The 27810-nt window shown below is 43.6% G+C and overlaps 1 protein-coding gene across 2 annotated transcripts in view; it reads left to right on the top strand.

Annotated features, from left to right (window-relative positions):
• Nucleotides 1-27810, top strand: part of DDHD1 (DDHD domain containing 1) — a 65167-nt gene that overhangs the window by 9685 nt on the left and 27672 nt on the right. Inside the window, exons 2-5 of one of the 2 annotated variants that reach the window (XM_053981300.1) lie at nucleotides 4146-4319; nucleotides 8573-8674; nucleotides 15539-15667; nucleotides 17417-17564. In XM_053981300.1, coding sequence (XP_053837275.1) covers nucleotides 4146-4319; nucleotides 8573-8674; nucleotides 15539-15667; nucleotides 17417-17564 — 553 coding nt within the window. The remainder of the gene's footprint in view (nucleotides 1-4145; nucleotides 4320-8572; nucleotides 8675-15538; nucleotides 15668-17416; nucleotides 17565-27810) is intronic. The other variant, XM_053981301.1, reaches the window with a different exon arrangement.

Here is a 27810-nt window from a genome sequence, read left to right as displayed (position 1 = left end):
TGGCAGTTCTGGTTCATCACTTTTTAATGCTCTTTACTGTCATAAGTTTGCATTAAATCTTCTGGGAATTTTTCAGTGACAGCTCCTGTGCAGGATTAAACAGAGGAACTGTGGTTAGGAACCTCTTTCCCACAGTCACAGATTTTACTGAAAAATCTCCTGTGTGAAATCATTTCCCCAACCCATCCAGAGAGTTCCATGGAATTACCACTCGTGCACTTCCCTGTCTTCATTGGCTGAAGTCTCACTTGCTTTTGGAGCTGGTGGCCTTCAGAAATTTGGTTGTTGTTGATTTTCTCAGCTTTTAGAGGGATGGGGTAACTGAGAGGCGTTTTAAATTATTTTATTCCATTATCAGTCTCCATGAGTAATGAGATACAAGAGATGTAAAACTTAAAGCTGTTTTATCAGAAGGCAACTTATTTCTTAGTTAAAATACTTTATAAATGTTCTTTAGCCTATTAGCTTTTGCTACACAGTGTTGTTACTACTTCTAACACCAATCACTTGTATTTTTATCCCACGTGGTCCTACTAGAGTGCATCTTTCACAGCTCTAATTCTCTGAAATATCTGGTCTTCTTGCAAGGCTATTATTTTGAAACTTGTTTCTAGTTAAGTCTCTCAACAAGTTGTCACAGAACTGGAGGTTGTCAGAGTCATGGGATGGGACCTTAAATCCCATCCCATTCCACCCCTGCCATGGCAGGGACACCTTCCACCATCCCAGCTTGCTCCAAACCCCATCCAACCTGGCCTTGGACATTTCCAGGGATCCAGGGGCAGCCACAGCTGCTCTGGGCACCCTGTGCCAGGGCCTCCCCACCCTAATTTCTCCCTAATATTCCCTCCTAATCTCCCCTCTTTTAGGTTAAAGCCATTCCCTGTGCCCTGTCCCTCCATCCCTTGTCCTCAGTCCCTCTCCAGCTCTCCTGGAGCCCCTTCAGGTCCTGCAAGGGGCTCTGAGCTCTCCCTGGATCTTCTCTTCTCCCAGCCTGGCTCTACCCTAATGTGGTTTTGAGTGCTGTGATCCCAGATTTGATTATCTTGGTTCTGCAGGGCCACGTTCAGGTTTCTGGGAGCCAAACCGCTGCTGGTGGCAGGAAATGTCATTTTCTGGCTTCCTCCTCCTCCCCTTCCAGGTGGTTTTCTCTTGAGGTTTTCCTGTAGCTCAGGGTTCAAAGCTGTCCCCCCCCCTCCAGCTTGTGATGGGAAATAAAAGCAGTTTGTGGTTCAGGCTGCTTTGGCTGCTCTGAGAGTGTGCAACTGTTTAAGGGAGGGAATGGGAAAAAGAAAAAACGGCAATTCCTTGGTGTCCCCCCAAAATCCCACAGAGCTGGAAAACAGAACTGCCTCACTCTGGTTTTCAAACCTCCATAATTGTCCTTGGATCTGAAAATTATTTATATTTGCATATGAACACCCTTTCCAAAGTCAGATGTATTATTTATTCCCAAACTCAACTGTTCTGCAGTGATTTTATGTGAAAATTTTTCTCAGTTTTTCCTGGCTGAGCCTTTCTGGGAAGGGCTCAAGTTATGTTTGAGAGCTGCTGTTGAGTGCTATGGACTGCTCTTGTAAGGAACCACTCTGGGAAAGTTTCTCTCAGGCAAAAAGAGCCTGCAAATATTTATTTTAATACTTGATGGTTAGAATTTTAGAAACCTGTAGGTGGTAATTCCCATGTGAAAAACTTGAAGCCCTTCAAAACTGGAAAAGAGGTGTCTTGTATTCACTTAGTTTGGAGTACAAAATAGTATTCATATGATTATTATTAAAAAAAAAACCAAACATATCTCTGCCTGTGGATTCAGTGAATGGAGCCTCATCAGACTGCTCAGTCAAGAATTAAGGAATTGCTCCCAGATTTTCCCAGTGAGGATTAACATCTGACGTAGCCCTGTCACTGCTGCAGCCACAATGGGAGCCTTTATTTCCCCTCACATTTCATTTCTTCCTACAGACAGAGCTTTGTTTGGGAGGGCAGCCTGCCTGGATCTGTGTGCCCTGGAAAATGTGGATTTCTGACAGGTGTAAAATGTCTGGGAATACAGCAAAGGTTTAGGAAAGAGACTGGTGTGGTTAACTTTCAGTTCGTGAAAACTGAATATTCATCTTTCACCCTCCATTGGTGGGATGTAGACTCCAAACTTAATCTAAATCTTCATGAAAATACTGAATTTTCTGTGTGACTTCAGGTGCATTTTACAGCCACTCAGAACTTTGGTTTTTCTCATATTCTCGAGGATTCATTTCCACTACACAGCCACGCCCTTAGACCACCCCAACCTCTTTATGGACCATGACCCCCCCCCAGCAGCTGGAATTCAGCAGGATTGGCTCCTACCTGGAACAGCTGCTCTGGGAGTTGTGTTTTCCAGCTGCTCACCCCTCCCTGCCAGCTGTGCCAAGGTGCCATCACCCAGCTGTGTGCCCTCCCCCTGCCACAGAGCTGGGAGCTGGTTGGCACTGCTGGAGCTGTGGAAATGGTATTTTCCTGTAAACCTGGTACAGCAAAGCTTTCAAAATTGGCTTTGGGACCTCTGGAGCGTTACTTGCCCCGTGGGGAGATTATTTCGAGGTGGTTTTCCTTTTGTTTTCGTGGCTTGTGCATTCAGTGGTCTGAGGGATGAAAAATTCAGAGGAGTTCAGAGGTTCTGAGTGAATTGTGGAGGTGTTTGCAGTTCTCTGTCACGTTCTCAGCTGCCAGCAGTTGGTGTGGAAATGGCTTTTGGGCACAGCCAGCCCTCGTGGTGTGTCTGTAGTGGAGGGCAGTGCAGAACCAGGAGTTTTTGGGAGCTGAGCTTGTGCTCACAGAGCATTTGGACCAGACCAAAAACCACTGCCCGTGGCTGGGTCACCTCACCCAGACCAAAGAGATCCCTCGTGTGCTCAGCAACTCTGAAATCTATTGTTTCACGTTTAATTTTCACCCGAATTTCATTTACTGCACGTTTGCATCTATTGTTTCTTCTCCAGTTTGTCCTTGCCAGGTTTTTTTCTACCCTGTTCCAGGTCAGAGCAGATCTTGGAGCAGTGAAGCCTATTTTTTCCCCCCCTCATCCCCTTTTTTTTTAAACCTTTTTTTTTTTGTGGTTGAGTTCTTATTTGCTTTGTGGAGCTAAATCTTTGTGGTCAGTATAACACACACAGGATATTTGGTTTTGGCTGAGTCAGTCTATACATACATACATATATAAATATATATATATATGTGTGAGTATAAATGTGTGTATATATGTATAAATGTATATATATATGTATAAATATATATGTGTTTTATATATGTGTATATATGTTTTAATATATATTTTAAATATGTTTATTTATTTATATTTTATAAATATATGTGCACTGGAGGTCACTGGTCCCACTGCTCCATGCTCTCAGCAGACCCAAATCTGTGCTAATCCCATAAAAACCTGGATTTGGGATCTTTGAGGCTTGTGGGGCACAGGCACACAGCGAATTTCTCCTTGATTTTCCCAATGTAGGAGGAGAAATTCAGAGCTGAGTTCCAATGGATGTCACTGTCCTGGGCAGAAGAGGGGAATTTTTGCTCCCTGTAATTAGTGTGGGCAGCAATTAAGCACAGTTTGATATAGGATAAGCACCAAGTTACTTTTTTTATTAAGAGATTTCTCTTTTGCCACGTGCACAGCAAATGCTGAGCCCCCACTTTCCTCGTTTGGAGAACCGAAACTGAAACGAGAACAGCAGTAACCAAAACCAGCCCTCAGTAAAACACTGATTTTAATTAAAAAAAAAACAACTTGCATTTTTAAATACCACCATTTCTGCTAATTGATGTGTAATTTGGGTTGTTGGAAATGCCCTGGAAGTGTCCAAGGCCAGGTTGGACAGGGCTTGGAGTACTGGGATAGTGGAAGGTGTCCCTGCCCATGGCAGGGGTGGCTCTGGATGCATTTTAAAGTCTCTTCCAACCCAAACCATTCTGGAATTCTTGTTTTTCTGTCCATCTCTCACACCCTCACACACAGCTGGGAAATCTCCTTAGCTCAGGTTTGCAATTACACTACATTTCCTGCTCTCAGTTTGTGACTTGTTGCGTTTAAAAACCCTCTCTTTTTTTTTTTTTTTTTTTTTTTTTTTTTTTTTCTTTTTTTTGTATTTTTATTTTTTTAGAGACGGAAAAGATCCCTGTAATGCGTGGACAGTGGTTTATTGATGGGACTTGGCAACCCCTGGAAGAGGAGGAAAGTAATTTAATAGAGCAGGAGCATCTCAACCGCTTCAAAGGCCAGCAGCTGCAGGAGAGCTTTGATATGGAAATATCCAAACCTGTTGATGGGAAGGAGGGTAAGATTGTTTAGATCACTCTAATACATCTTTTTGGATGCATGGGGTCTGCTTTTCCTAAGTAAGAATGTGATCTGCTTTGGTTTTGCTTCCTATGAATTGGGGAACATCAGTTTGTTCTCCCATTTTCCAGTGCAGGGTTTCCTGCTGCAGCACCTTTGGGGAATGCTGTAAAAATTACAGAAACATCTTGTTCCCGTTGTGTTTGGTATCTTTTTAATGTGTTTGAAATCTCATTTCAAACTAAAATCTCTTGCTGGGACAAGAGGAGTCAGTGTCCAAAGGCAAGCTGGCTGATTGCTCTCTGGCCAGCATCCCTAACTCTGCCCTAAAGGGAGTAGGGTCATTTTTACAAATCACATTCCATTTTCCATTTTTATTCAGGCTGGATTTATTAGTTTTCAGCTGCAGTAAATCTTGGGCACTCATTCTGTTGGGGAAGTCCTTACATTTTAAAGAGCAGGCTGAGGATGTTCAGGTAGTGTTGCTGGGAATTTGGTCTGCTGCATGGAGCATTTTTTAAATTAATGAAATTACTGGTCTATTATTTAATGTACACAGTTTAACTGATTGCTCAGAGCAGGTATTGCACAGCAAAAATTCAGTATTTTTTGCCCTTCACTCTTCTGGTTGTCTCTTGCTTGAACAATCTACAAACCACAAGCTGCAAGTACACAGGGCCCTCAGGATATTCCAGTAAGGATTTAGTTGTGTTATTCCTTACAAAGAAACTTTATTTTTGAAGTGGGGCTTTGTGCAAAGCAGTCACACAGTGTAGGAATGGCTGTGTTTTGGCCATGACTCCTCATGTGTGAGCTGCACGAGTGAAAAAAACCTTGTTCATAAATTGGGAGCACAGCAATGCTCAGGGTAATTCTGCAATCACTGTAAGGAAAATCAGAATGTCATTTGTTGATTTAGGGAGTTTTTTCAGCATTACAGAGAGTTTCTAACGCCCCTTTAAAACTTGCGAGGACTTTATGAATATTTTTTTTTTCCTTACTTGTGCTACTTTAAAAGATCTTTTCTCCTGCCAGGGCTGCAGAATAATCTTCTGCTTCTGTCCAAAAGGTGCATGGAGTGGTGTGAGCCCTGAGCCACAGCACTGTGCCTGTACAAACATCCTTCTGGAAGGCACTTCTACCTCTATTTCTGATTTATTGTCCCACAGGCACAAAGCTCAGGGTTGTTACTGGCAGGGATTTATGGTTTCTTACATGGAAAGCAAATCTTTGTGGTTCCTGAGTGCTCCCAGCCTTTGGTAGTTTAATTTTTGAAGGAAGGCTGCAGTGGTACTTGGATTCTCCTTATAGAGTAAATAAGAGAGATCAGGGTTGGGGTTTTTTTTCAGAGAAAGTCTGAACTGTGGAACAGAAACTTTCAGATTTGATGTAGGATGGACTGGGGAGAGTGATGAGAAAGATAAAACCACTGATATTTATGAAAATATAAAAGATCAGAAAAAAGAAAAAACCAAACAAAAACCCCAAGCTCTGTATGGCATCACTTCAGTGGTATATATGTCAAGTCACCAGTGGGTTTTTTGGTAATAATAGAAGAGTTGCAGGACAATTACAGCTGACAGTGTGTGAAAAGTGCTTTTGTCACTCTGATTTTCCTCTCAATACCTCTTGGATCCTCTGGCATCCACAAATGCCATCTGCAGTGGCACTGGGAGAAGCTCTGCAACTTGAATTATTGCTGGTGAAATAAACAAAATCAGCTGAATTCAGTTTATAAATTTCTTAAACGCTCCATTTTGTTGTAGTTGCATCCTGTATGGAAGAGTTTTTGGTGCCATCAAGGTTTGCAGGTACCTGTTATTTATGATCAGTGGAAGTTGAGCTAAATCTGTAAATATCCACTGGGTGACTCTTCCCAGTGCTGTGATAAAATTGTGAGGGTTGAAAAGCTGGCCATGTCCTCTGATTCCTCAGCAAAATTAATACAAGGTGCTGTAACAGCCCCTTTGTACCAAGAATTACTCCAGTGATTAAATTTATTAATTCTATTCATTTTGTTAAATTTATTAATTCCAATTAATTTATTAATCCTGGATTGCAGCGTGTTAACAAGGAAATCACCAGGCTTCATCCAGGGCTTTTGGTGGTGATAGGAGGGATAAATGGCCCATTATTAACCTCCTAATCCAAGCAAACCTTCCTCTGAAAGTGCAGAATTATTCAGGAGGCTCCAACCTGCAGCCTGAAAATAACATAATGCCCATGCTGACATTTGGTTGTGTTATTCTTTACAAACAAAAGTTTGTTGTGTTTTTTTTTTTTGTTTTTTTTTTGGGAGCACAAGGAGCTTTAAATGCAGAAGGGAACAGAAAGCACAGATGGCAGGGAATGATTCCCCAAGCTCTGTTCTCCACAGGGCAGCCTGGAGATCACTCCTTTGCTGAGCAAACTGCAGCTTGCATTTTGATTTTCATCCTCACAAAGCAATTCATTTCGTGCCTTGCAAAATGGGCTTGGTTTATGATGCCTGATGCCAGTGACTCCTCTTGGTGCCTGATGCCCTTCAGTGCATCAGATAAATTATGATTGGAATGGCAGGATGCAGAAATGGGGGCACTTTTTGATCCAAAGGAGCTTGGCCAGCAGGTGAAGGGAGGGATTGTCTCCCTCTGCTCTGCTGGGAGCCCTCTGGAGCCAGGCTGGGAATGCTCACCTGGAGAGGAGAAGCTCCAGGGAGAGCTCAGAGCCCCTTGCAGGGCCTGAAGGGGCTCCAGGAGAGCTGGAGAGGGACACCCATGTAGCAGTGAATAAACTTAAAATTTACAGAACGACAGAAGATTTAGAAGCTGCTTTTTCTTCATACTTAGGCAGACAGTGAGTTCAGCACCTATCTGAAGTAGCCCATCAAAGGAGCAGCATTTTCCAGAGATTTCTGGCATATCCAGGCTGCTGTGAGATAAAACAAGAGCACTTAAGTTCCTATCATCCACTGCTCCATGACCTGTTTCAGGTGCATTCATTTAGTGAAGATGGAGTGAAGCTGAAAGCTTTATCTATGTGATAGGAAGGCAGGATAGGAGCAGATCCAGTTCTTTGTATTTGCACAGAGAGGTGCTCAAAATTCAGCTGGAAATCACCCAAGCGACCTGATTAAACCTGAAATTGGATCTGACTTTGAAGTTGATCCTGATCTGTGAAGAGGATTGGAGCAGATGAACCCCAGCAGTCCCTCTGCCAAAAAATACCCTGTGATCAAGTCTGTGATTCCATCATAGACATACAGAAATTAAAAAAAATCCTGTCAGTTAGAATTAGTATTTCAATGCATTGGTTTTGAGACAGCAGAACTCTATTGGGTTTTTTCTTACAGAATTTCAGTGTGTGGTCAAGGCCACAAAACCTCTAAAAATTGCATTTGGAAGAGCTGATTTTTTTTTTGTCTTAGCTTTCAAATAGTATTTTCTCACTGTATAAAAAATTAATGTAGATTTTTGGCACAGCTAAGTTAACCTTTAGATGGGAAGCTCCTGTTCATAGAATTGGAGACTCGTGCAGGTCAGGAGGGATCTCTGGGGATGCTCAAATCCAACCTCCCTGCTCTGATGAGAGCGGGTTGCTCAGGGTGCTTCCTGTGGGATTTGCAGACTTCACAACCTCTCTGAGCAGCCTGATCAGTATTTTACCACCCTCACCATGAAAAGCAATTTTTCTTCTACTTTCCTTGAGCTTCCTGTGTTGATTCTTCCTGAGGGAAGTAAAAAGCCAGTACAACATTGCAGATTAAATTATTCTGTGGAATCCCAAGTGCTGTAGCTCTGAACCTGATTTTCCTCCCCACTCCAGAGAAGTGATGTGCAACCATCCTTTTACATTCTTTGGGGGAAAAAAAAAATAAAAAAATAAAAAAAAAACCAGAGCTGTGCTTAAAATGGAGGTTTTTAGTGTAAATTTAGGAAGGGTCAGTGTGTTCTACCCTGTGCCAAGGGAGGGGGATGATGTTTTAGGTGACTCTGGTGGCACCATGTCCCAGCTGCCTCCTACTGCTGCCTTTAGCCCTGTTGTGATGCCAAAACTGGTTGTGAAGAGTGAAGAAATTGAGTTTGGGACCTGACACTTCTGCTACAAAATATTTTGGTTTTTTTTAATATATATACATTTTAGTTCTTTCTAGAAAATGTGACTTCTTTCTTTCTTTTTTTTTTTTTTCCTAAAAATGGTGATACTAATGAAAAAAAAAAATGACACCCCTTTTAAAAATTTTACTTTGAAGCTCAGTGTTTTTACTTTTAGTTCTCTACTACCTCCCTCCCTTCTCCCTCCCTTCTTTGTTCAAATGGAGAGGATATAAGGAGAAATCAGATGCTGCATGTCTTAAGAGAAAGCATTCCCAAGGTACAGTAACTGCAGATTTCTTTTTTTTTTTTCAAATTTTTTTTGTAGTGCTCCTGGCTTAGGAAGCTTTAAATTCCAGTTTGCTTGTCTCAGTTAAATGTTAGATTTACATGCTTCAGTTTTTTGAGCTGTATCCATGCCATTTCCTTCCAAGGGGAAGGAAAAAGCATCCTAAAGCTTAGGGGGAAAGTAGAAGTGTTGTGAGTCCTAGAGAGAAGTCGGTGCTCATAGTGTCATGCAGTAATTCTTATTAGAATTGTTTGTGGCTGATGAAAACTGTGAACATCTGTTTCTTGCACTCTTCGTGTGTGGTTTGGCTTTTTCAATAAAATAAAAGGGACTTTTTTTAGGATTGCAGCAGGCCTGGTATGAGATTAATTCTGTCAGAGAAGGAACGGAGGGTTCCTTGCAGATAATGTTCTGTTTGCTGCCTTCTTTTGGACAATAATCTTTAATTTTACATTATAATTCATTTTTGCTGCAGCTTTGGAGTGAAATGAGTCCCTGGACATGGGCTGTAAAAGGGGGAGCTGTGTGGGATATACATAAAGGCTGCTGAGCTGCAGAAAACAGCCCTGACCTTTGCAGCAGCTGATGCCATGCACATTTATTTCAGAAAGTGGGGGGAGATCTTACAGGAGCCATTAATGATTGCAAGAGGCTCCAAAGTTCTTGTCACTGGGCTCTGTGTGCCACCATTAAAGCCAGGAGTGATTCAACTTTCACTGACTTCTAAAACCTTTAATTTAAAATGCAAATGCACGTGGTGGCTTTGGAGTTGTTCTTGTCATATCTTGTATTCTTGTAGCTCCTGGGGATGTTGTGAGCTCTTGAGAATTCATTTTGATGTGCATAATGTTTGCCTTTTCACTTCCTTTAATTATTTTTTTATGTGATTGGGTCCTAATGGAAAATGCCTGAAATCAAAATGTTTTGTAGTAAACTTTCTCCTGCCTTTTCTCACACAGTGAACCCAAGTCTGTTACAGGTGAATCAGTGTAACTCAAGCAATAAGAAAGGACTTCTGCCTTTTCTTTTGTAAATTGAAATTTTGAAATTACATTGTGCATTTTTTTTCCCCTCAGATCATGCTCAGTTGTGGTAATGAACGTGCTCAAATTAAAAAAAACTTGAAATTAGGTGGTTGTGTGACAAATAGTGACGGTGATGAATTGAGAGGTGGTGAAGTGCAATGTAAAAATGACAGCAATGTGAGACGTTTTTAATTAAGAGCAATGGCCTTTTTAATGGCTCTTCAAAAAAAAAAAAAAAAAAGAAAAGGTTTTTAAATCTACAGGTTTATGTATCAGAACCTGAGATTCATTTCAGAAGGGAAAAACAGCAGCCAAATTATGCTCTCAGCTCCCTGTGCCATGTGTCAGGCTTTTGTGTGGCACCTGCTGCTTGCAAGACAGATTAATTTAAAAATCTTTGAGGGAAAAAAAAAAAAAAACAGGAGAGGTTTTAAGACAGTCTGTATCCCTCCTCTGGCCTTTATCCTGGCTGGAATGACAGAGCCTTTGTCCTTGGAGGCAGTGTCAGCCCTGAGCACTTCAAAGATGCTTTTCCCTGGATTGATTTTGACTTGAGCACCATCAAGCTCTGGGGAGAAAAGATCCACCCCGTGCTTTGCTCTTGGCAGGTGGATGAAAGCATCAAGTAGAGAAGCAGGTATTTAGCTAAAAAAGGTGTTTAATTGTGAGCAGTTGGCCCCAGGAGGTGCTCACTCCTCGGGCTGGGAGGATGTTTCCATGTGCACATGAGCAAAACACAGTGCAGGGTTTCTGCTCTGCACTTATTCTCCATTTCTTTGACTCCTTGAGTCAAAAGCCTCACTGAGATCAGGTTCTGCCAGGCTTTAGGAATATCTGTTCTGCGTTTTAAGGTTCATTTTTCAGATTTCAACTTTTTAGGGGGATTTTTTTTTTCCCCCTCAGTGTTCATCTATCTTGGTGAAACTGGAGGTTTGTGTGATAGTAACCATTGATTTCTTCAGCTGAAAGAAATCCTTTCTTGATCCCATCCTCCATCTCCAGCAGGGCTGAGCTTTTCATGTACACACACTGCAGGAGTGTGTCTTGGTTGGTATTCCTGAAAAATGTTTCATCTCTAAGTTCTGGCTACAGAAGAACCCAAAATCTGGCCTAGTCTCCAAGCACTTGGCCTTTAATCCATAACTAAAATCCCAGAAGGGCTTGGCCTTGGTGGGATCTTAAATCCCATCTCATTCCACACCTTCCACTGTCCCAGGCTGCTCCAAGCCCTGTCCAGCCTGGCCTTGGACACTTCCAGGGATCCAGGGGCAGCCTCAGGGCTTCAGCACTCTGAGTAAGGAATTTCTTCCTTAAATCTAATCTAAATCCCTCCTCCTTTAGTTTAAAACCCTTCCCTCTTGTCCTCCCTCTATCTCCCCGTGTAAAAAGTTGCTCCCCCTCTTTTAAAATCCCCTGCAAGTTCTTGGAGGCTGCTGCAAGCTCTCCCCAGAGCCTTCTCTTCTCCAGAAAAGCGTGCTGGGGTTTTCTGCGGGGCTTTTCTGCAGCTGGGGAGGATGCACCTGCAGAGGGAGGTCTGTGGGAATGCTCTCAGTGCCAGGGAAGTGCCACCTGGGAGCAAATCCACAAAAAGTCAGGTGCAGGGGGAGATTTCTGTCCCTGTGGATTTATGGCAGAGATGTCCTGGACAGTCAGGTCTCAGTGAAGCTCGGCACCGTCCCAGCCTGGTGCCCTGGAGAGACCCCTCAGGTGTGGAATTTGTGCTCCTGGAGGACACAGAGGGATGAGCAAGAGGAGATTTCCCTCTGTGCCTGTCCTGCTGCCTCATCTGAATTCTGTGACACGCCCTGGTGGCTCCCTGACCCCTGGGACACCCCGAGCTGCCACTCTGAGCCCCTCTGGAGCTTCACAGGACAGTCCTTCTGCACAGACAATGCCAATCCTGTGCTCTCCTCATCCTCAGGAAACAGCACTTTCCCTTCCTCAGGCTCAGTTTCAAACCAGCAGTGCCAGTCCGTGATGCCTGCAGAGCACAGTTTGAAATTTTTTCTTCTTTTTTTTTTTTAAATTTTTCAGGATGTTTCTTTTCAGACTGCTGTCAAATCCTCCCCAAAGACACATTTTTGTGTTCCCTGTCTCACTATTAACACCCCCTGGGGCTGTCAGCAGCAGAAGCTGCTTTTGGTTGAACTCTCAAGGGTTTTAACAATCTCTTCACTGTCAAATAGTCACAGAATCAAATCCCAGAAATATTTAGGTTGGAAGGGACCTTAAAGCCCATCTCATTCCAGCCTCCTGCCATGGGCAGGGACACCTCCCACTAGTCCAGGTTGCTCCAAGCCCCATCCAGCCTGAGGCAGAAATGTTTGTGGAAATCACATCCAGGCTTTGAGGATGAACAGACATCACAGGGTTTATAGAAATTAAAAAGTAAAGACAAGAATATTACCAAAGATTTTTTTTTTTGTTGTTGTAAAAAAAAGAGGCAAAATTGCTCCAAAGTAAAGCAGGGAATGTGTTGGTAAGCAAAACTTACTGAGAGAATCAAAATGAAATGTAAACATATCAATTAAAATTGCAAAATGTATTAACTCACTGGCAAAAGGTAGATTTTCTGGAAAGCTTTGTCCATTTGCCTTTTCCGGATCCTGCCACTTACCTAAACAACTCCTGATATTTCGTGGCTAAAGGAAAATTGGGGAAACAAGGACCAACACATGAATTTTTTTTTTTTGTTTTCTTCTGTTTCTGTGTAGAAAGGAAGAGCTCATAGTCCAGGTGCTGTAAGAAATTGATCTGAGCTTGAGTGCAACGTGTACATGAAGAGCACATCCCAGAGAGGGCACTCTGCAGGCAGGGGACAGGTTTGGTCCTGCTGAAGGTCACTGCCACTTGCAGGTGGTGTTTTGTTAACAGTAGGCCAAATTTTTAAGGCTGTCTTTTGAAAGGGCAACTAAACATGCAGAGAAATAGTGCTGAATATTCCCTGGAATCCCAGAATGGTTTGGTTTGGAAGGGACCTTAAAGGTCATCCAGTTCCACCCCTGCCATGGCAGGGACACCTTCCACTATCCCAGGCTGCTCCAAGCCCTGTCCAGCCTGGCCTTGGACACTGCCAGGGATCCAGGGGCAGCCACAGCTGCTCTGGGCACCCTGTGCCAGGGCCTCCCCACCCTCACAGCCAGGAATTCCTTCCCAATATCCAACCTGAACCTACTCTTTTCCAGTTAGAAGCCATTCCCTGTGTCCTGTCCCTCCATCCCGTGTCCCCAGTTCCTCTCCAGCTCTCCTGAAGCCCCTTTAGGCACTGGAAGAGGCTCTGTGTTGAGGTTTATCTTCTTTTTTTCTCCAGGGTTGGGATTAGATGTGTGAGATGGAATTTCTTGTTGGGACTCAGATGTTTGTTGGTTCTTATCTCTGTCACAGTCTCACAAACCCTGAGTTCTGCAGCACTTCAACAAACTAAAAATGGAGCCCCATCTCTCTCTCTGCAAGGCCTTTTAAGGATAAACTGCCCAATTAAGAAATGACACCTCAATTATTTTCACTTTTAACCCAATCACCAACCACCCCTGCCCGCAATGGGGACTTTTTTATCCAATTATACAAAACCACCCAAACCCATGGAGAAGGAGGGGAAGAAGAAGGAGCAGCCTCCACCCTAAAACCTCCATCTTGCTTTATATCTATTCCTGCATTCTAAACCCTTAAACTCTGAGTTTCCCACCCTGTGACATCACACACTTCTATCCAAACTCCACCCCCACAATCCCAGTTCTGCCATTCCATTTTGGAAGCTTCTCCACGGCCTCAGGTCAATGCAGAGTTCTCTTGGGGGTCAGAGCCTGTCAGCACAGAAAGTCTGAAATTCTCAATAATGAGGGTTCCAACAGCTCTGAGCTCTCCCTGGATCCTTTTCTTCTCCAGTCTGAGCACCCCCAGCTCTCTGCTGGTGACATTTCTTTGCACATTTGGGCTGCAGACACACATGGCTGGGTCGTGTTGATCTTCTCATCCACCAGCACCCCCAAATCCTCCTCCTTGGGGCTGCTCTCAATCCATTCTTCCTCCAGCCTGAATTTGTGCTTGGGGTTGCCCTGAGTCAGGTGCAGGACCTTGCACTTGGCCCTGCTGAACTTCACTGGAAGTACTTTGCTGCTTCCACGTCTTGTAGTTGACATTGATGTTCCTTCCCTGTCCAAAAGTGAGGAATTTGTTCTTCCCAAGTGGGAATAATTGATGCAGGGTAGGGAAAAGCCACTTGTTCCTTTATGTTCCTTCCAATAGAGAGGCTGGACTCGATTCCAGAAGGAATTTGAGGATCACTCCACCACAAACTGCTGTTTTTCCTGTGGTAATAAGAGACTCAACCATCTTTCTTCCTCTTTTTTTTTTTTTTTTTTTTTTTTGGGGTGTTGAACACAACACCCTCCAAAGGAAACAAACTTCCATCCCTCCTCTGTCAGCTTCCCCAGGATCATACTCTCAGAGGGATTTTTCAGAATGGATTTTTCAGATCCAATGGATCCATTTTTCAGATGGAACAATTCTTGAAGACCTCCTGGACTAGACCATCTCTGCTCTTCAAAGTCAGGCTTATTTCTTTCCTCTTCCTGCTCTGGCAGTGTAAAACAACGATGTAATTCCAGTTGTTTTGGTGAATCAGTTGTTTACCACAACACAGGGGCTAATCCTCTCTTAATCCCCGTGTTCCTTACAGATTTCGTTCAGTTTTTCATCAGTCTAAGTCTGTCTGCTTTGGCAAAGAAACAAAAAGCACAGCAGGAGAAAGGCCACAACATCTGGCTGAGCGTGGCTGGTTTGTGCTGTAGCAGAGTTAAAACTGGAAATTGTGATGGCTCAGGCTTTCTCAGAATGTTTTTAGAAGAGTGTAAAAAATTCATTTGGGTGATTCAAGGAGGAGACAGGTTAGAGCTCTGCTTGGTATTGGAAAAAACAACCCCCAAAGAGCCCCTCTGGGGGTTTTCCATGACTTTGGACTTCCCAGCAAGAGCAGTGACAGTTAAATCACCATTTTTTTGGTCACAGGGTTATTGCTGTTGTCAGCTGTGCACCCCACACTTGACGAGACCTCAGCAGCAAATTTTGGTGAAATCCAAATTACTGTAACTCAGCTGTGGCACTGCTTGGCTCCTGCAAGCTCCAAGGCTGAGATGATTGTGATTTGCATCACAACGTGCCTGTTGTTTAATCCTGACAGTCAGGCTGTGTGTCATGAGGTCTGGCCCGGAGCTCAATCAGTTCCAAATCTGGAAAAACACAATCAGCACGCAGAAAAAAAAAAAAAAAAAAAAAAAAGCCCAACCACCAGAGCTCTTAGTGGCTTTTGAAAGAGCTAAATTCTGTTCTGTGCCAGAAATTGCCCATTCAGAGGCTCAATGAGCTGCATTTCCAGCTCTGAGGTATTTCTGAAAGGGAAGAAATGCAACAGATCTTTGGGGAGCCTCTGTGTTAGAGCAGAGCAGCTCTCGTGGGAGAGAGGGCTGAAATTCCATTTTTTAATGATGGAAATACCTGGGGCAGCCACCTGCTCATCACACCCACCTCTAGTATTTCAGGATCCATTACTCTGCCCCCTTTAAGGGAATATTTTGGGTACTTCCCACCCCAAAATGAGGGAGGGAGGGGAATGATGTGGTGTCCTCACAGGTGCTCTTCAAACTGCTGCTTGTCCTGCTCAGGTTAAACCCAGCTGTAAAAATTCCTCAAGGTAAGAAATAACACAAATTTAGGCACAATGGAGCTCTAGATTTTAACCTGTGTGTAAATCACCCTTCTCTCTCTCTGTCTTTGTTTTCTTTTTCCCCTCTTCCCCACCTAAATTCAATTTATTTATTCCTTTTTGCTGCAGCTATTCATAGTCTAAAGCTGAGCCGTAACCACGTGGACTGGCACAGTGTGGATGAAGTGTACCTGTACAGTGATGCCACAACATCCAAAATTGCAAGGACTGTTACACAAAAGTTGGGGTTTTCCAAAGGTAAATCTTGCCCAGACTTTGTAAAGAATATTGTAAGTGCCAGCATTTGAAGTTTGTTGCTTTAACTCCAGGAGGATATTTCAGGTTTTAATGTGAGTAGCCCACTTTAGCCATTGCATTTTTTACTTTATATGAGTATTCAGAGTCCTTAGCTTGTGTAAATAATTTTAACTAGATGTGAATATTTTTTAAATTTTATTTTATGTGCATTATATATTTGACTTACTGTATTTTAATTTTATTCCATATTTTGATGGGTTTGGATGCAGCAGTTAGCACTACATAACAAATACATGAAAATATTACAGTGGCAGAGTCCAGAAGCTACTGTAAAATTAGAATTATTCCTGTAATAATATAAGGATTACAGTTCCTTTTGCAACCTTAATTTTACTGCTGGGTGCTTAGATATTGTGATGCATTCCTTAAATACATGACCATACCTTCCCTCTCTCCACCTCCATCCAGCCTTTTTTTCTGTCCATGAAACAGAAGTATGAACTGACAGGAAAGGGCATTTAGACAGAAATTATTTCCAGTAGAAATTCAGGCTCATTTAAATTCAACACTCCCAGTCAGAAAGGCAGCAAAGCTGTGATGGTTGGAAGAGAAGGTGGTGTCTCTCAAGGAAAAAGCAGATTATTTCCAGCCTAGAAAATGGGAACTTGTCCTGTGCAGGACACCAGAACAAGAACTTACACATCTGGTTTGTTCCTTGAAGAGACAAGGTCAGGTCACAGGTCTGACTTTATTCTGCATCCCTCTGCCCTGTAATTAATGCCCTCTTACCCTCCAGGACTCCTGGGTGAGCACTTAATTAATGCTTCCTAAAAAAAAAAAATATCATTCAGTGCTTCAATTCCAGAAGAAATGGAGTAATTTATCCAGAACACCTTTGGGATAATGAGTAATAAATAATGAGATCTGTCCCAAATGATTTGTGGGGGAGAAATACCAAAGAGAAGCTCACTTGGTAAACAAAACCTGTCTTGGGTAAAAAATGCCCTTCGTGGGTTTGGGGTGTTTTCCTCCTCTTTAAAAACAAAATAAGCTGTTAGTTCCAGTTTTTGAGGCCAGCACTGGTGCCTGGTGTGGTCCCCTGAGTGTCACTAGAGGGGGATGGAGGCACATTGTGCCTGTGGGTTTGTCAGCACAGCAGGGAGAAAATGCCCACATTTACCCTGGGGAATTGATTTTGGGTTTGGTCACTGAGCTGGAGAACAAGGGGGGAATTTCAGGTTGGATCAGCTCAAAATAAAGCAAGTTTTCCCTATCAAAATGATAAATTTTAAAGGTTTTCAACCAGCTCTTTTAATTGGGGTGGATAAAGTGACAACACTTAATCACTTATGTGGCCAGGTCATTTCCATGATCCTTCCATGCTGTTGGAATAAGGTGGAGACAGAAGGAATTTCATTGATTGAGACAGCCAGGAGAAGGGTTCTGTGTTGTCAAAGTAGGTGTACAGTTACACAACTGTTTTCTGAAGAGTTGTTCTTCAAAACATACCTGAAATTAATTCCCTTTGCAGTGGAGATGGCTATTGCTATCACCTGGCTGCTCGAATCTTTCAGGGTTTTAAAAGTGCCTATATTTCAAAATAGATGCTAATCCTTTGGTTTTCTGATTCTGTGTTATATAATCTGATTTTCAACGTGTTGGCCTGAGAAAAGCCAAGCTTCTGTCAGCAGAGGAGAGCGCTGCAGCTTGGCAGAATGTCACTGATGTGGGATAATGTTCTTTCTGCAGCTTCAAGCAGTGGGACAAGGCTACACAGAGGCTATGTAGAAGAAGCCACATTAGAGGACAAGCCACCCCAGACTAGTCACATCGTGTTTGTTGTGCATGGCATTGGGCAGAAAATGGACCAAGGGAGGATCATCAAAAACACAGCCATGTGAGTGCTTTGGAATGTTTGAAGCAGCCTTGATGTTAGTGACAGCAGAGCCTTTGGTTTGGGCTGAATGTTTCCCTGTTTTCCTTCTCCTCCTCTTCTCCTGAGTCATGATTCTGTTTTTTATGTTAGTTGGGATGTATGAACTTAGGGAGAGCAGCTGTGAGCCAGAAGAGCAAAGATTTATTCTGATTTTATCACCAGCACTTGTGGCTTTTGGGGAGCTGGTGAAGAAGACGTAGCCTCAAGTTGCACCAGGGGAGGTTCAGCCTGGACATCAGCAGGAATTTCTCCATGGAAAGGGTTGTTAACCATTGGAAAGGGCTGCCCAGGGAGGTTTGGAGTCCCCATCCCTGGAGGTGTCAAAGGAATTCCTGGATGTGGCACTCAGGGCTGGGGACAAGGTGGAAATTGGACTCATTGACCTTGGAGGTCTTTTCCAGCCTGAAGGATTCTGTGTGAAATTCTGGCTCCTGTGGTCAGTGGTGTGAGAAATAGGCACTCACTTTTCATAAATTCAGAAAGGTTTATTAAACCTTATCAAAAATACAACAGAAGACTGAATAGAGAAAAGGTTACGGTGCCGGGAGCAAAGGATTTTTCCTCACCATGTGGGGAAAGGATTTTTCACCCACACAGTGGAGGTTTTGCCTTTTAACCCTTTTGCCCCTCTCAAAATTCTGTCCATCAACCCCTTCTTTGCAGTCCAGTGGTGGAGATGACTTCCTCAAATCCTGACTGGGGGTCAGATGTCACCATAGTGACAAGCCAACCCTCCCAAATATTCCAACCCCAGCTGTCCCTTGATAACAACTCAGGGGGTAAAAAAGAACTTTTCTTAACCTATATACACGATTTTTGTCTGTTAATTGTGAGAGTCAGTCATGGCATTACTCATCTGTCACAGTGGCTTTGCTGAGCAGGGAGAGATTTCTCATTTGGGGAGTGTTGTTTCTCAGTGGTGCCCGGGTGAATTCAGTGTGTAACGACTGGGAAGGGACTGAGCTGAACATTTTTGATTAAGTGGAACTGGAAAGTTAATTTTGGAGTGGAATCTCTCAGAGCTGGTTGTTGGGATGGTGGGCAAGCAAATTGCATCCTGTGAAAGAGGGGGAACGGGGGGATGCAGGAATGTTGTCATTCCTAACAGGACAGAAGGCCTCCATGAATGAAGCTGTGAGACTGCACATGGAGTTCTGTGCACAGAGCCTGGCTGAAAAGCAAAATGTGACCAAAAAGGCTGTGAAATCTCTTCACTGAATGGCTTTGGGTTTGCAAATGGCTCTTGGGAAGGATGTTGCCCAGAGCTGTGGCTGCTCCATTCCTGGGAGTGTTCAAGGCCAGGTTGGAGCCCTGGTTTAGTGGGTGGCATCCTCACTTATGCCAGGGGTTGGTACTTCATGATCTCTTAAGTCCTTTCCAACCCAAAGCAATCTGTGATTTTATGCACCTGAAAAGATGGTTTTGAGTCTTAGAAAATTTATCAAGTCCTGGTGGCAGCTGTGTGGGGGTCAAAGTGGCACTGAGGAATCCCTCATTAGCTGGAAGAGGAGGCTAAAAATGCCTTAATTACAGATCTGGGTGGTTCAATAGGTCCCAAATAGCTCCAGGTTCCCTCAGCACTGACAAACCCAGTGGCTCCTGTGAGAAGAGCTGGGATGGCTGGGATTTTGTGGTGGGAGCTTTGCCACCCTCCCTTTGTCACTCTAGGTCAGTGCCTGTGTGCTCTGTGCCGTCGTGTTATCAACCTCCTGTGTCCCCCCAGCTCTTTGTGCCACTCCAGCCTCCTCTGGGTACACCTTTTGATGTCACTTGTGTGTCATTTGTCACCTCAAAGCACCAACCTGCAGCTCCCCCCCCCCGCCCTTTCCTGCCACTTCACTGCTCTGTTATTCACGTTGTTGAAGAGCCAGAAATCCAAAGCAAAGAGAAAAAGGATCCACAGCCCTTGGCTCAAAGTTAGTCACCAAAATAAATGTAAAAACTTCAGTTTTTGTGGGATGGAGTTACACTGGGAATGCACATAGCCTCAGCATAAGCTGCTGTTTTAACAGTGACCAGAAATCAAACTGCAGCCTTGGAATCATTCAATTTTTCTGCTTTATCTTTCTCCCTCCTCCATTTTCCATAGGTACAGGGGTTAAATGGGTGGATTAACTTCAGCTCAGGTCACAGTGCAGAGGTGTTCATTCCATAAGTCCTGCTCTAATTGGCAGCCCAGCATATGAAATGCTTTCTCAAAAAGGGACACAAGATTTAATGTGCTTCAGTAATTCTCACTCATATCCTCAAGAAATACCAGACAGCATTGCATAGCCTTTTAAAATGCTAATTATTGGCATAAATTGTGCATTCTGCACAAAATTTTCAAATTAAAGCATCATTTTAGATTGAAGTATCTTTTTTTTTTTCTTTTCCTTTTTTTTTTTTTTTTTTTCAAATAACGACTTAAAACTTATCAGTGAGGAACATCCCATATGTTGCAGGGAGAGATTTCAGAAGGAATGTCTGCCAAGCTCTCACAAGCCATGCTGGCACTTTCTGTTAGCACCTTCAGCCATGATATTTATGTGCTGTTTGGTTTTTGGGGTGGTTTTTTACGTGCTTTTCCATTAGGGACACAGTGGTGCCTTTTGAAAAATAAAATTAATAAGGAAAAGTTTCTTTTTTTTTTTGACCATTCACACTTTCAAGTCAAAACTAAGGAGAGAAGATGTCAGTGGGATATTTTTTTTGCTTTTAAATGCACATTTTTTAGTAGGAAACCTGTAGCTGAGCTCATTTGACACGTTCTGTCCTCAGTTTAGCACCTTGAGAAGAAGCTGGTGCAGCTCCCACGATGCTGCTGCATCATTAGGCACATCCTGCTGGTTGCAGAGCTGAAAACAGACCCCTTGTCTGGGGAAAATCCAAATTATCCATGCTAATTTCATTAAGGACTGCAGCTCAATCCCCTCGTTAGCGTGGCTGGATGCTGTGGTTGCAGGGTGTCCTGTGAGTAGGTAAATGCAAAAGGTGCATCTTAGGGATGCTTGGATGAGCAGCTCTGTGGTGGATGTGACATAATTCTGTTTCTTCTCTGTGTAGTTAAACACATTTATTATCTGAATGTAGCACGGCAGCTGGTGCAAGGAGCTGCTCCTGTCAGCACTGATATTCCCTGGGAGCTTGTCTGGGAAGAGACAGTCCCTCCTCCAGGCTGGAGCAGGGATTCAGCTGCCCCAGCAGGAGCTCTGAGCTGTGTTGGTACCACAGGGATGGTGCTTTAAAGGGAGAAGGCTTTACAATCTGTATTTCTGCCTAATACAAACCAAGGTGTCATGGCAGAATGTCCTTAATTGGAGGGGGTTTTATTTGCCATCAGGTGCAGAATCCTGGAATTCCTTGGTTTGTGATAAGGCAGAGTGTTAGCTTTAAAACAAATCTCTTTGGGATGTCTCTTTGCTGCACACACTCATGTATTTTTATTTGGAATGTATTTTTTTTTTTCGTGGAAGTTGATCTGTGGTTTTGTTGAATTTGTGGGTGAATGGGAGGGAGAGATGATGTTACACATGTTGAGTGTTGGTTCTACCACCCAAACCCATGAAGAAGAAGGTAAAGAAGGACTAGCTTCTGTCTTAAAACTTCTGTCTTGTTTTATATATATTATTATATTCTAAAACTTGAAACTCTTAAGTTTTTCACCTTGTAATATTACACACTTCTATTCAAACCACACACTCCTCATTTTAGTGCTATCAGTTAATTTTGGAAGCTTCTCCACAGCCTCAGGTCAATGCAGAGTTCTCTTGGGGGTCAGAGCCTGTCAGCACAGAAAGTCTGAAATTCTGAGCATCCAGAACTCCAACATCTTGAGTATAATTTAGAATCATGGAATGGTTTGGGTTAGAAGGGAGCTTAAAACTCATCTCATTCCTTTGGCAGGGACACCTTCCACTGTCCCAGGCCTGTCCAGCCTGGCCTTGGACACTCCCAGGGATCCAGGGGCAGCCACAGCTGCTCTGGGTACCCTGTGCCAGGGCCTCCCCACCCTCCCAGCCAGGAATTCCCAGTTCCCAATCTCCCATCCATCCCTGCCCTCTGGCAGTGGGAGCCATTCCCTGGCTCCTGTCCCTCCATCCCTTGTCCCCAGTCCCTCTGCAGCTCTCCCTTCAGTGCCACATTTATGTCACCCCAGATCCTTCTCTTCTCCAGGCTGGACAATCCCAGCTGCTCCATCCCATCTTGGTGGCCTCCTCTGCACTTCTAGGAATGTTCTTATCCATGTTCCCAACCTCCTCTTCAAAGCTCCTGTTGTTTTACCTGACCCAGGTGAAGGTCAGTGTTGTAAATGCAGGTGAACTTGGTGGGAAGAAATGATAATGTCTGACTCCAGTTCAGAAGGCTGAATGATTTTTTTATTATAACTCTGCTATAATACATTAATCTACTATTTAAAGGAGATACTGAAACTATATAATTTTTTTAACTACTATATTTAACTAATTTACAACTTGTGACCCTCTCTGAGAGTCCAGCCACAGGTGGATTGGATTGGTTATCAGGCTCAAACAATCCTCACTAGAATTTAATTAAGTAATTACCCCAGGTAAACAATTCTCCAAACACATTCTACATAGGAAAAACAAGGAGCAGAAATAGAAATTGTTTTCTCTTTCTCCTCTCTGTGTTTCTCTATTAAAAAATCCTGAAAGAGAGAAGAATGTGCTTACTACAGCTCAGCCCTTTCACCTGCCTTAGGCAGGGTTCAGACCTTTAGGCTGAACTAAATTTCATCATCTCCTGTGCTTGGGGAATGAGTGAAGTGACTCTCCTGTGCTTTTCCAGAGCAGCTGCAGTGTTGTGTCACTTCTGGGCTCTGCCTCTGTCTGAATCTCCTCTTTGGATTCCAAAATCACTTTTGTCTGTGCTGCTGTTCACGGCCCAGAAATTGCTGTCTGCACAAGCACAGCATCTTGGCCTATTCACCAATTACATTTTTATTGCAAGTCCCACTAGAAAGCATTTTAATTGTGGATTATCATTAGGATAATTACTTTGGAATAGCAATTTTGGTACATTTCCATTGATATGCGAGCCTGGGCAGAGCCTCTCAGAAGCTTTTCACTGCATTAATGTGTGCTGCTGGAATCTCAAATGAAGATTTTCCTGTAAAATCTTTCCTATAATTTTAGCTCTTCAGGTATTTGGCAGCTTTATGTTCCATTTAAAAGCTTGCATTGCATTAAATGCATATTAAATGCTTGCTTTTCATCCTTTGGTGCAGGTTTTAATTCCGAATTAAGCACCCAGCTGGTAAATATTGGCTTACAGATTTCACCTTGAGCCTGTCTTGCAAGAGAAGTTCAGGCCAAGAGGTAAAAGGTGACAGTTAGGGCATGAAATGCTTTTGGAACAGCTTGTTTTGTGTGTATTTATTACCTAACCCATGGCTGCGTGTTGGGCAGGAGCTGTAGCAGCCTGGTCAGGATTTGGGTGTATCCCATTCCCAGCCTCCCCCCATGCCTTGTTTCTGCCCTTTCCCTGCCCACCCCATCACAGCTGGAAGCTGCATCACTCCAGCTGGTCTGAAAAAGTGGGATTCCATCTGGAAGGTGGAGCTGGGAGCAGGCAGCAGGGACAGGGAGTGCCTGCAGTGCTCTGTGCCAGCAGACAAACCTTCCTGCCCTTGGGAAAGCAGTGCTGGAGGAGAGTCTGGAGCACCTGGATCTCCCAGGATTGCCCCAGGATCCTGTGAGCAACCAGCAAAGCAGCTTCAGTGCCTCTGACCGTGCCAAATCCTGTTGATCTTCAAAAGGATGAGGTGTGGATCCCAGTCATGCTTCCTTTGTTTGCATCCTGGGGCTTCCATCTCTGCTCTGAAGCAGGATGAGTCTGTGTGTGGTGGAGCAGCAATTCTCACAGCAGTTCTCTGAGAGCAGCAGTGGCAGAACACGGCTTGAGGCTTGCAGCTGCTCTTTGAAACGTGCCCGTGGCGAGGCTGGGGTTGGCATTTGTGCAGCTCAGCTTTGGGAAGGAGCCACCCTCCCATTTCCTCATCTCTCAGCACATCTCCTTTTTCATTGCTCACTTCTGCTTAGCAAACTTAGCCCAAACCAGCCCTAAATTTCCTCATAAATAAAGTGGTATTATTTCCTCAAAGAGGCAGTGAGTGCTGCCCTCCCTTTGAGGGAACTCCAGCTTCCAGCTGGGGAATGGTTGAGAGCATCATTCCCCAGTTCTGTGACCAAAATCCAGGAATGGATCCACATGGCTTTGCAGGGAATAGTCAGAGTTGAGGTGGTTTTTCCAGGGAACATCCCATATAATGCTTTTTCTCTTCAAGCCAGGTCTCATAAGCTCTCAGAGATAAGCATTATACCTTTGATAGCTCAGCTACCTCAGGTGCCTTAAAAGAAGCAGGATGGCTCCTGTGACAGTGTTGGGAACAAAAAGTTTTAATAAAAGGCAAAATAAAAAAGCTCTTTACAGAGAAAAACCCAGCCAGGGCAAGAGGTTCTTGCTCCTGCTAAAACACTTCACAAAAGCCATTACTGCTTTTGTTCTCTTCTTTTTCTAGGGAATTGCTCAGGTGGGACTTTTTAGCTTCTGTCCAATTGGCTGTCCTTAAGTTTGAGGTGAAGTCCCTAAAGTCTTATGAGGTGTCTTTTAACCAAATTGAGGAGAGAAACTTCTGGGCTTTTGTCCTTTTTAAGGAGACAAAGGGGAACTTGTTTATTCCATCAACAGGGGACACATTCCTACATGCATAGCTCTTTCTCTTAGAATCAGGGTGATGGGATAAAGGGTTATGACTTTAAACTGACACAAAGGGGAGGTTTAGATGAAATATTAGGAAGAAATTCCTCACTGTGAGGATGCTGAGGCCCTGGAACTGAGGAAGAGGTTGCCCAAGTGGCTGCCCCTGGATCCCTGGAATGTCCCAGGCCAGGTTGGACAGGGCTTGGAGCACCCTGGGATGGTGGAAGGTGTCCCTGCCATGGCAGGGGGTGGAGCTGGATGAGCTTTAAGGTCCCTTCCAACCCAAACCATTCTGGGATTCTGTGATTTTATGAGATCAGGAGTTCAGAGTAAGAAGCTGGCACGTTTAAGGCTTAAAGACCATTCCCTGTTTCTCTCTCATGGATCATCTGACTGAAGAAAGTCTGCAAAGACAACTTGAAATTAAAATGAATCGTTTCTTCAGGCTTTTCTTCAGCATTTTGCTCTGTTAACATCAGCATCATTCTGCAAAATTTGGGAAGTAGCTGAAGCTAACTCAGTTTGCAGCTCCCCTGTTTTTAATGGAGTATTTGTAAATCCTACACAAAACTGATAGCATGAGATTTAAAAAAAGCTGCAGTAATAATTCTAAATAAGTTAACATACCTCTGGAATACACTCCAATTAAGCAAGGATGTATATCTGTGAAAATCTGGGTTTGTTATTTATTCTTTTAATCAGAGAAAGGCAGCCAGGCACATTTTATTCATGGTGAATCTCAAAGTACCTATTTTCAGGCCATTACTTCTTGCGTGGAAAATAGCAATATGTCAGAATTCTTTCTAAGGCGTGCATTGCATCTGTGCATGAGTGTTTTTTTTTTTTTCTTAGAAGAACCATAAATTAGAGTTGTTTCCTTGTGTTTCAATGCAAAGCTTCAAGTAATTGTTGCTCTGGGGTCAGTATTTCAACATCAGGTGAATTCTCTGCCTGTTTAGATGAGGATTTATGACTTCAGTTGGTGCTAATTTAACAAGTGAGCAGAGGGATTTGCCATCTAATAAAATTTTTAAATGAAATTTATTTGGAAGAGGTAGAAGAAGAAAAAGAATTAATAACCTCACCTTTGCAGCAGAAGAGATGAGCAGGTGTGCGTGTGCTGGGGGTTTGCACGTGTCTGCAGCTGCGTTGCCTGGAAATTACACCCAATTTTCTTCAGAATTTCTGTCAAACTGCTGATCAAAATCGGTGGGGGATGTGGTGCAGGGCCACTGGATGTAGATGGGGTGTGTTGCACTGGGAATTCCAGTGATTCCTGGGAGCAGGAGATGGATGCTGGGAGATAATGAGAGGGGGGTAAGTGCAGCTCTGGCAGCCTGGGACACCCGTGAGGTGACAGGTGACCTTGAAACAGAGCTTTTGTGCACTTGTACCAGGATGAGTTTTGTGGGGCCCAGGGAAGAAACCTGCAGAGCTGCAGTTTGGTTTTCTCATGGACCTGAGTGCTTCTGTTTGGGGCAGGATCATTCCAGCAGGAGAGAAGCTCCAGGGAGAGCTCAGAGCCCCTTGCAGGGCCTGGAGGGGCTCCAGGAGAGCTGGAGAGGGACTGGGGACAAGGGATGGAGGGACAGGACCCAGGGAATGGCTCCCAGTGCCAGAGGGCAGGGATGGATGGGATGTTGGGAATTAGGAATTGTGCCCTGTGAGGGTTGAAGGTTGCCCAGAGAAGCTGTGGGTGCCCCTGGGAGTGCCCAAAGCCAGGCTGGACAGGGCTTGGAGCAGCCTGGGACAGTGGAAGGTGTCCCTGCCATGGCAGGGGGTGGCACTGGCTGATATTTAAAGTCCCTTCCAAATCAGACCCTTCTGGGATTTTACAAATTTGGGACCTTTGTGATGGAGCACAGCTGGACAACCTCAGCTTCCCTAAGGTGAGCCCACATCTGACTCAAATCAGCCTTGGCATTTCCAAAGTTCTGGATGAAGACACAAAGCCAGCACAGTTTTTAGGAGGGACCTGAAGCTTTTCCCAAAAGGTCTGGCAGAATTGCGAGGCCACATTATTTTCTCCAAACTCCTGTTTCTTGCTTTGACTTTTATTTAAAAAATCCTCTCCGAGTCAGTTTGTGAACAGCTCTAGTAAGAACTGGACCCTTTCAAACAGCAAAAAGCTCTGTAGTTATTGTATTTATATATTTAAAGATTTAGGGATGTCTAATAGGTGTTCCTCCACAATATTTCCAGCTTCTACTGATAATAATAAATAATGTGGGTGGTTTTTCCTGCTCTAATAGAACCAGGTTATTTACCATTTCCCTCACTTCAAGTAGTTGTTGCTGTGTAAAATTCTGTGCTTTGTTCAGGCAATATTTTTATGCTTTTAAGCTGAGCAGCTTTAATTTGCTGCTTGGCTAATTTCCTCCTTAATTTCACTGTTTCTGAATTCCTCTTTGCTGGTGTCAAGCTTTAACCCCAGCCTGCTGCTGCAGTGGGATGGGAGGAGGAGAACTGGGAAAAGGTAAAACCCATAGGTTGAGATGAGAACTGATTAATCATTAAAATAATAATAATAATAATGGAGGAATTAATCCAGATTATTATGAAGACAATAATAATAATAATAATAATAATAATAATAATAAATCAGTCAGGGTCTGGCCATATTCCCCCAGCTTCTTGTGCAGCTCCTTGTTGGCAGAGCATGAGACACTGAAAAGTCCCTGATTTAGGGTGAGCACAACCAAAACAACCAAAATATCAACATTATCCTCATCCTAAATCCAAATCATGCTATACCAACTCCCAGGAGGGAAATTAACTCTATCCCAGCCAAAACCACCTCCTTCATGCAGAGAAAGTGAAGCTGACTTGGCAATACCGAGGAGCTGTGGGCATTTTCAAAAATCTCCTTTATTCTGCTCACTCAGGGACTCCAGGAACGTTCATGTATTCACTGGAATTTTATTTCCTTTATAATCCAGAATTTCCATGCTGAAGTTGGACTCTCACATGTCCTGTTGTGTGTGGGGGTGGCAGGGAGGGTTTTGTGCTTGGTAAGGATGGGTCAGCTCAAGCCTTAAATCAACCCTGATTTAAGCAGATCCTCCTGCTGAAGTTTTTTTTTTTTCCCCTTATCATGGGCAGGATTTTCTGCTTTATTTAAACCTTTGCCATCTCTTTGGACAAGAATCCAGGAGATTAGGACTGCAATCACACCAGGCTTTAAAAATAGAGATGCTGAGCAGTTGCATTTCTTGGCTGTTTGCACAGGCCTGCAGTAACTGCTTTGGAAAAAAGGATGTCAAGGATGCTGCTTCCCTTTTCTTTCCTCCTTTTTCTCTCCCTTTCCTCATTTTTCTCTCCCTTTCCTCATTTTTCTCTCCCTTTCCCCCTTTTTCACTCCCTTTCCCCCCTTTTTTCCTTCTCCTGCTTTTTTTTCCCTTCCCCCTTTTTTCCTTCCCCCCTTTTCTTCCCCCATTTTTTCTCTTTCCCCTTTTTCTCCCTTCCCCTCTTTTTTCCTTTCCCTTATTTTTTCTCTTTCCCTTTT

The sequence above is a fragment of the Vidua macroura genome, chromosome 6, assembly GCF_024509145.1.
Source record: "Vidua macroura isolate BioBank_ID:100142 chromosome 6, ASM2450914v1, whole genome shotgun sequence".
In the NCBI taxonomy this organism is placed as follows: Eukaryota; Metazoa; Chordata; class Aves; order Passeriformes; family Viduidae; genus Vidua; species Vidua macroura.
Note: the sequence above shows the minus strand (reverse complement) of the source record. Positions and strands in the feature narration are given on the sequence as shown.